This window comes from Rhagoletis zephyria, unplaced genomic scaffold (genome assembly GCF_001687245.7).
Source record: "Rhagoletis zephyria isolate East Lansing unplaced genomic scaffold, Rhagoletis_zephyria_1.1 Rzeph_scaffold_06352, whole genome shotgun sequence".
Lineage (NCBI taxonomy): Eukaryota > Metazoa > Arthropoda > Insecta > Diptera > Tephritidae > Rhagoletis > Rhagoletis zephyria.
Window position 1 is genome coordinate 25,072 of NW_016163435.1, and position 9,823 is coordinate 34,894.

Below are 9,823 nucleotides of genomic sequence, written 5' to 3' on the forward strand. Positions count from 1 at the left end.
CCTACTGAAAGAAGTCTGATGAGGAAATGTGGTGATTTCCGAAATAGCTATCACTTCTACCATTTTTTCAAATTATTGTTGCTTTTCCACAATAAGTTTTCATTGAAAAAACGGCCTCGAGCTCAATAAAAATTGTTGAACGAAAAATTAAATTTAATTAGTTTTACACGCCCGAAAAACTACTTCGCTTTTAATAAAACACGTGTAATTGGTTTGTTACAACTTTTAAAATAATTTTATTTAGTCACGTATGTTCCAACAGGGCTACCAACATTACGACGGCGCTGAATAGTGATGCCGTATTGTTAGCAATGCCATTACATCACCCTCTTTGAGAAGAGATTTTTGCAAGGTGATCGTTCGATTCAAGGGTAATGCCGAATTGATAGGGAGGAACGAGATATCTATTAGTAATTTTGTAGGTTTGTTTCCTTCCCCTTTAACTCGTTCATCCATATCAACTTTCTGTTGCGATTGAGAGCTCAAAACGTATTTTAAAGAATTAACACTATTATCGTAACTACTTATCCAATTGTGTTTATTTAAAATATCAATTTGATAATAAGGAATATACATAAGTGTGAGTTAAAAATTTGTTTTTTTTTTCTTATTTACTAATCGATGCAATATATGGATTTGTAAATATGAATGTACATAACTATTTGTATAANAATTTAAAATATCAATTTGATATTAAGGAATATACATAAGTGTGAGTTAAAAATTTGTTTTTTTTTCTTATTTACTAATGGATGCAATATATGGATTTGTAAATATGAATGTACATAACTATTTGTATAAAAATTAATACATATTGACTTTTTGTATTCTACTAATTCGGCTCTTGTTTCTTTTTTGTTATTAATGTGACTATTGTCTTAAATTAATGCCATATAAAATATACTTATGTGTAAGGTTTATTAAGCCAAAATTTGATTTAAATGATATAATAATAATAATAATAGATTGGCGCTTACACATATGTTAGAGTAAGTTTTACGCCGACTCCGAACGGCGATTGTATTTTTATGAGAAGCTGTTTTTCATGGCAGAAATACACTCGGAGGTTTGTCATTGCCTGCCGAGGGACGACCGCTGTTAAGAAAAAACCTTTTCCTATATTTTTGCGATGTTGCTTTGACCAAGGTTTGAACCCATGAAATGATATACATACATTCAGAAAAAACTTTTTTTGCGTTCTTTCAAATCAGATTTACAATACAATTCTTGAGTCTGCAATGTTTATACACATGTACATATTTTGATTAATTCTACGGCTTAATTTGTAACTCTAATAATAGTTTGCATTTATATATTGTGTGACGTGACTGATTCATTTCGGGTCAAATTTTGAAGCTTACTAGTACTTTTAAATAAATTCATTAAAAAGAAAGTTATGTGACTTTTTGAATGCGGTTTTTGTGAACCGTTTTTTATTTATTTTTGGTTTTGTCGAAAACCGTAACGTTTGCACCCTCTACTTTTTGTACAACGTGTGGCCCTTGATATATGCTTTCGTGCTTGACTCTGGGCTCTTTTTGTATTAGAACAAGATCGTGTTCTTTTAATTGTACTGGACGAGAGTGTCTATCGTATACATCTTTGTTACGGACTTTATGTTTATTGACTAATTTCTTGGCTATTGCATGTGATTTTCGCATACGATATTTAACCTCTTTTGCATAGTTTTCAACGTTATATATCGGGTCTATATTTCCGTTTCGCAATTCGTGCGGTGTTTAGGCCTCCACGCTAAATCAAATACTTAAATTAAATTATCGGGTGTACCACCCTAATGTTAATTTAACAGATGCACACACATACACATTCGTATGTGAAACAAGACAAAAAGAAAAACTGCACTTTTCCTGTCAGTGCACTTTCGTTAAATTTCCCCTGAAAACGGAACTCTTCAAACCGTTTAGAGGGTTCGACTTCAGTTTCTAACTTTTTAAACTTTCTATTGGATTTCAATCACCAGCGATTACGGACGTTCCGCCACCACACCACTTCATAATCAAGGTAATATTGTAAGCCCCCTTGAATTTTAATATACCTATTAAATAAACCGTCAAACTTAATTGTATTTCAAACTAAAACCTGGTGCTTTTGTTTTCTTATTTTTCCAATAAAAAACACTGGTGCACTTATCGAGTCTATACCCATTAAGTCGCCAGGGTTTTTCATGGTCCATCTTCGCCAGGAACTATAATTAACCAGAGCAAAGCAAATACAGTCCACTGCAGCTAAACAAAGGCGCCATTCTTTGAATATACCAGCGGTCAAGGGTCACTAGCGGTCTCCAGATTATTACATCTGCGTATACAACCGTCCGCCAGCATCAACTGGAGAATTGCCACAAACACCAGCGTGAAGTTACAATAAGTCGGGAACGTACCACATCAGTACACAACACCCAAATTAAGCACCAGCACCACATTAAAAAACATTCAGGAGTTTTAAAGGTATGTGGTTGACATTTCAAATTTCTTGCACATTCTCGTATACGTAATACGGCAAATATTTAAAATACCAAAAACCTGCGCATATCCAAAATTATCGCGAGTGATCTTGTGGAAATCATCAGTGCATTGATATCACTTTTTGTGTTCTTTCGCACTTAATTAGTAAATAACGTTGTGAACAAATATCTGCAGCAATACACAAGTGTGGGTTAGAGTAGATTTTTCTGTGCTTAACACCACCTCAGTTGTTAGTGTAACCTTAATTTATAGCGAGCACACTTTTTACAAGTTTTTTTTGTTTTTTTATTATATTTAGTTTCGTGTTTTCAAAATCACTTATTTCAAATTTGCAAAACATCGATTTTATTATTTTTCACATCGAGTTTGCTTTCAATATTTTCAAACAATCGTGTTGCAAGCATTTGTTAATTGGTCAAATCATCGGCACTAACAACAATTCACTGAGTTGAGGATACATAACCTCACTTGTGACTGCACTTGTTACACACATTTGGTTTCACATTGGGACACTTTTTAACTTCTGCAATTCTGCATCCACAAGATCACTTTGAACGATTAATCAACAAAAATAATATATGCGTAGCACAGTTGAATTATTTCACATTTATACACAAATATTTCGCTGAGAGTTGGGTGGCGAGTATCAGTTCCTGTAATCTTAGAAGATTTTCATTAGTGTGCGCGAGTATACATAAATACATATATTTACATACATATATTACGCTTGATATTTAATAAATAATTTGATATCCGTGCGAAATTGCACCTAAATTGCGGTGTTAACTTATTTGATTGTGGTGGTTTATTCGCTTAAAACTTTGGGAAAGTTATAATTTTCGAAGTGCTCTCGTAACTTATTTTCATTAGGATCTTAAAAATGGAAACATTTATCCGATTAGCTGATGTTGTGCCTGAGTTTGAGGCCGACTACAATAGCATGACTGAAACGGAGCACACAAAATACACTCTTGCCATCCAGCAAGAGGAACTGAAAGCCATGTGGAGGAAAGCAAAGATAGCGTACGAAGAGTATTTGAGTTCAGGTGCGGTAGAAGCAAAATCAGCCTCAGTGAAGGCTAAGTATAAAAGTACCTATTCTACTTATCTGCGCTGCATGTCGAACATGGCAGAACTCCATGCGAAGCTCGTCAAAAGTGACAAAGATACCGAGGATATGTCGGCCAGAGAACACAACATCCATCTCCCACCGTGTGATACGGATGTGTTCAAAGGCGATTATCTCTCGTGGCCTACATTCCGTGACATGTTTACGGCCATTTATATCAATAATAAGCGCCTCACTCCTGTAGAAAAGTTGTTTCATTTGAACCAGAAAACTCAGGGGGAGGCCAAAGAGATAGTTAGCAAATGTGATGTTACAAACGAGGGCTTCAATACTGCATGGAAAAACCTTTGTGATAGGTTCGAGAATAAACGCATTCTAGTGAATTCGCAGATAAAGATTCTTTTTAACCTAGAGTCAGTAGAAAGTGAGTGCGGTACTTCATTAAAAAAGTTACAGCGAAATATTAATAATTGTTTATCGGCTTTGCGATGTCATCAAATTGACGTATCCAATTGGGACGCCATCGTTACATATCTCTGCTCCACGAAATTGCCAGAGAGTACGTTGGCTCTTTGGGAACAAACAATTGAAAATAAAACCGAAATTGCCAAGTGGGAGGATATGGATAAATTCCTCTCTAATAGGTTTCAAACACTTGAAACAATATCAGATATTAAAGCTGTAAAACACCCTCGATTTTCAAAGCCCCAAAATAGCAAAAACAATGAAACTCAGAAAAGGCACGGGGCCTACCAAGCAAGCGTAGCCAAGATTCTGTGCAAATTTTGTAAAGGCAATAATCACAAACTGTCAAAATGCCAAAAATTTCTTAAAATAACAACGGCAGACAGAATCGCCTTCATTAAAAATAATCATGGTTGCTTGAATTGCTTATCTTCTGGACATACTGTGACTAGGTGTACATGCTCATTTAATTGCAGCGTCTGTCACCAAAGACACCACACGCTCCTTCACATTCAAGCATTTCAGCCAAAAGCAACTATGAACCAAAGGCATCAAACAAACGTATCCGATGGGTTAGAGAACATCGCGTCAACTTCTGCTCAAGCTCAGGCAAGACACGATGCTTCCAAAGCAAACAAAGGACCAACCCAAAATGTCCAATCCTGCTTTGCTAATACCAACATAGGAATTCTATTAGGGACCGCCCGAGTCAATATATATTTTAATAATACAAATTTTTCGGCCCGCGCTCTAATAGATTCCGGATCGGAGTGCTCTTTCATTACTGAAAGACTTAAGCGTAGGATTAATCTGCCCTCGAGGAGGATACAAGCTCAAGTATCTGGAATAAATAACACAGTCTCAGCTCAAGTAAAAGAGGCGTGTTTCATACAACTGCGGTCACCAATTGACCCACTGATCAATATAGATACCACCGTGTTAGTATTACCACAATTAACTGGAAATCTGCCGACTTGCCAAATCGATGCTAGGACTAAGCAAGCGTTTCCAGAGTTAGTTTTAGCAGACAAGAGATTTTTTGTAAGTGAGCAAGTTGATCTTGTCCTCGGTGGAGACATTTACGCACAAATAATGCTAGGCGGTATCAGGAAAGACGTACTGGGAACTCTTCTTGCTCAGGAAACCGTCTTCGGCTGGATTCTCACCGGTCAAACTGACACAAGTACCCCAGCGAATAAGTGCGTATCATTTTTTAGCGAAATAAATTTAGACAAACGCTTAGCGTCCTTTTGGGAATTGGAAGATATCCCAAGAAATAAGACCTACAACAAAGATGAAACCTATTGCGAGGAACTTTATAAAAGCACTACTAAACGGAATAAAGCAGGCAAATATATTGTGTCACTGCCGTTCAAACAGGATTTTCCAACTAACGTACGATTAGGTCCGTCACTTAAGATCGCTTGCTCACAATTTTTTCGAAGTGAAACGCGTTTAGCAAAGGATCCACCTTTACAAACAGAATACAATAGGGTCTTGTCTGAATACGAGACATTGGGACACATGACTCGGATTCCTGAACATATTCCTGGAGACGAATGTGAGAACTACTTCCTACCTCATCATGCTGTCAGGAAAGAGGAAAGCACTACCACCAAAGTGCGAGTAGTCTTTAACGCATCGTGTCCGACTGCAAACGGAGTCAGTCTCAACGACATCCTCCACCCAGGTCCAGTCCTGCAAAGTGACTTGACAATTTTAATATTACGGTGGAGACTATTTCAATATGTGTTTAACAGCGACATCGAAAAGATGTATCGCCAAATTTTATTAAACCCTGATCAAACCAAATATCAACGTATTGTTTTCCGAAAAAGCTCAAGCGAACCAATTAATTTATATGAACTGAACACGGTTACCTTCGGTGTTAATTGCGCACCTTACTTAGCAATTAGAACCCTACTTCAATTAGCTGACGATGTAGAGAGTCTATATCCTGTAGCTTCAGATATATTGAAAAAATGTATGTATGTCGACGATGTTTTAGCAGGAGGACACACCATCGAATCTACCATCAAAGCTAAAGACGAGGTATCAATGGTTTTACAATCTGCTGGATTCCCGCTACGAAAATGGACATCCAACTGCGAAAAAATACTGGAAGGATTACCCAAATCACACCTTTTAAACGAAGATTTTTTGGATTTTGAGGACACCAGTACCGTCAAGGCGTTGGGCATCAGATGGAATGCCCATTCTGATAAGTTTTATTTTACTGCCAAGCCATTGGAGACTGAGGTTCGCTTTACAAAAAGAGCAATACTTTCGGCTATTGCAAAATTATTTGACCCATTAGGATGGCTCGCGCCATTTGTAGTTACAGCAAAAATTATAATGCAAGACATTTGGTTGGAAGGAACAGGTTGGGACGAAATTGTCTCAACTGCATCGTCCGATCGTTGGCAAAACTTTGTAGAGAGCTACTGCCACATCGACAAAATTCGTATTCCTCGTTGGGTATACTTTTCTCCTACAGATAAAATAGAACTTCATGGCTTCTGCGATGCCTCAGAAAAGGCATACGCAGCCACTATTTTTCTTCGGGTTCAAAAAGCGGAAAAGGTATTTGTCAATCTTCTACTGGCTAAGTCCAGAGTGGCACCGGTCAAAACTATTTCGTTACCACGATTGGAGCTGTGCGGTGCTGTTCTGCTTGCAGAACTTGTTGAATCGATCGTTAGCAATCTCACTTTAGGCCAGTTTACCACACATCTGTGGACAGATTCGACTATTGTCCTAGCCTGGATTCGAAAACCTCCCTGCTCATGGTCAACATTTGTTGCCCATCGCGTAACAAAAATCATTGAGAAAGTTGGAAGCCAAAATTGGCTCCATGTGGATTCAGCATCAAATCCATCAGATTTAGCTAGCAGGGGTATTATTGCGCAAGAATTGGTAGCCTCTTCCTTGTGGTGGGAGGGTCCTTCTTGGTTGCAAGAAGAAAGAACACAATGGCCCACACAGGAAAAGGACTATAAGACACAGTTAGAACAAAAAAGGGTACAGGTTCATGCGACCACGGCAGTCGATATTAGTAATGATATTCTTGAAAGATTTTCCGATCTACCGAGAGCTTTGAGAGTTCTATCATACGTACTGAGATTCTCCCAAAGAACTCGCCGTAACACTAGAGCTTCATTTCAAGCGGAATCTTGTTCGATTTCAGCTGATGAAATCAAAGCAACGACTCAACGCTTAATAATTATCTGCCAGAAGCAGCATTATGGTCAGGAGTACTCATCACTGAGATCGGCAAAATTAATAAGTCCAAAAAGTGAAATCTTGTCCCTGAACCCATACATCGACAAGGAAAATATAATTAGGACAGGTGGTCGCCTTGGAAAATCTTTAGATCTCGCTTATAACGAGCGCCACCCAATTATCCTTCCATATAATAGCAACTTGTCTCGTCTTATAGTCCAGTTCGTTCACAAAGTATCACTGCATGGTGAGAATCAGCTTATGTTGCGCTTGATTAGAACGCAATATTGGATACCTCGAGTCCAGAATATGATCAAATCGACAATTCACAACTGTAAGATCTGTACGATCTACCGAAAACGGTCGCAAACGCAGCTTATGGGCATTCTTCCTAAAGAACGCACCACATTTTCACGCGCGTTTACTAACACAGGTGTCGACTTCACCGGACCTTTCGACATAAAGAACTACAACGGACGAGGTTGCAGGGTGTCTAAGGGGTACGTATGTCTGTTTGTGTGCTTTGCAACCAAGGCGATCCATTTGGAAGCCACCTCTGATTTAAGCACACAGTCATTCTTGGCAGCATTTGCAAGATTCGTGGGGAGGCGAGGGTGCCCAAAAAATGTCTACTCCGACAACGGTACCAACTTTGTCGGAGCTTCGCGATCGCTAAGATCAGAATTCAAAGCCTTTATGGCCGAAGCCCGCAATAACACCATAACAAAATACACCCATCAAATGCTTACATGGCATTTCATTCCCGCCGCAGCTCCCCACATGGGTGGATTGTGGGAGGCGGGAGTCAAAAGTTTTAAATGCCACTTCACAAAAATCGCTTCAAACTATAAATATACATTCGAAGAATTTACGACCCTTCTATGCAGAGTTGAGTCATGCCTCAACTCGCGACCCCTCAGTCCCTCTTCAAACCAACCCTCAGACTTAGAGCCACTTACTCCAGGTCACTTCTTAGTCGGCGGGCACCTTCTTGCTCCTCCTGAAATCGACGCTGATGAACACCGTGCGTCGATTGTGAATCGTTGGCAAAGACTGAAGGCTCTACACCATACGTTCTGCAAGAGGTGGAAAACAGAATACCTGTCGGAACTCCAAAAGCGCAATAAGTGGAAATACCCACAAGCCAACTTGAAAAATGGAGACCTCGTCGTTATTAAGGAGGACAACCTACCACCTAACGAGTGGAGATTAGGTAGAATCGTTAACCTACACCCAGGTTCAGATAACCGCGTACGAGTCGTGGAGGTCATGACCGAAAGAGGGCAAGTCACAAGGCCATTAGTAAAATTGGTCTTATTGCCGCCATATAGAGAACAGGATGAGGAACAACCCAGCCACTCTGTCTCATCATCTACGTCGTCGTAACAACCATCGCGAATTCCACTTCTCAACGCCCTACGCAATCCCACATCTCAAATGGCAAATATTCCAGTTACCGAATCATCGATACGAGTAGCTTCGAAAGCGCATGTCTGAAGTATGCGTACCTAAGCAATACAAAATAATCATGTGATTCCGTCACACTGAAAGTTATGTAATTTAGCATTAGTGATGGGGAGGGGGGGTTGCAATTCGATTTCTTCCGAATGTCGAATATTACCCAACCATTCGATTATTCGATTCGATAAATGGTGATACAAATTCGATTTAATCTGTATTTTTTCAAATTTTCAACAACCTTTTACTGAAAAATTTAAAAGTTTGTCTGTAATGATAGTTCAAATCGAAAAAGAGACCAGCAATTGAACTTACACTGAAGTGATTAATTATCCGCAGCCTATCTTCACAACCAAAAGTAAAAACAAATAACAAGTACTTCTTTCTCGAAATATATCAGCGAAAAATCCAAAAATTTATATGTATTTTCGTTGTATAAATTAAAAATTAAAAAAAAAAATTATATTGAAACTAATCTTTTGAGAAGTATAGTGTACTTTATTTTTCGTGCTCCACAAGAGCAAGAGAGATTTGTACGAACTTCACGTTACATACTTAAGTACACAAGACGAGCAGTTCTATTCGAGCCACATTATTGGCAAATGCGTCAGAAAGACGAAATTCGTTTTTTTGTTTATAACAAAAAAAAACATCGATTTTTATCCGAATTTCAGCACCACAAAGTTCGATTTCGAAAATTCGCCAGTTTGGAGCTAAAATTCGACCCAAATTCGAATCTCGAAGCTTCGAAGACATTAGAACTATTTTATGGCCCCAATAGAAATATATGGTACCAATGCCTACTCAACAAAATATATAGACATATGCAGTGTTGCCATCTTTTCATTTTCTAAAAGCATCCAGGGATACCTTTTTCATAACATAATGCCGAAGTACTTCACATTAAAACTGGTATATCTCGAGAAAGAAAAATCGAATCGCATCAAACGAAAATGATGCCCTGATTAGAAATGAGCAAATAATTTGACGTTTTTCATTATATAACCTCAAATATCTCTAAAACCCGTGGTTTTGGCACTTTGAGGTTAGGATATCTCATTATTCTAGTGCTAGAGCAAATGTGAGGTCAGATTTGGATTCAGCACCAAGAAACGATGTGTTTTAC

At 38.3% G+C, this 9,823-nt stretch overlaps 2 protein-coding genes across 2 annotated transcripts; both read left to right on the forward strand.

The window, feature by feature from the left end:
- Window positions 1-1,743: 1,743 nt before the first annotated feature.
- Window positions 1,744-5,015, forward strand: LOC108373089 (uncharacterized). Its single transcript, XM_017628931.1, has 3 exons — window positions 1,744-2,022; window positions 2,204-4,959; window positions 5,010-5,015. The coding sequence occupies exons 2-3, from the start codon at window positions 3,364-3,366 to the stop codon at window positions 5,013-5,015; spliced, it is 1,602 nt and encodes a 533-aa protein (XP_017484420.1). The 5' UTR covers window positions 1,744-2,022; window positions 2,204-3,363.
- Window positions 4,972-8,758, forward strand: LOC108373090 (uncharacterized). The gene is made up of 2 exons (XM_017628932.1): window positions 4,972-6,618; window positions 6,650-8,758. Exons 1-2 carry the CDS (start codon window positions 5,110-5,112, stop codon window positions 6,731-6,733), a joined length of 1,593 nt encoding a protein of 530 aa, XP_017484421.1. The 5' UTR covers window positions 4,972-5,109; the 3' UTR covers window positions 6,734-8,758.
- Window positions 8,759-9,823: the final 1,065 nt, after the last annotated feature.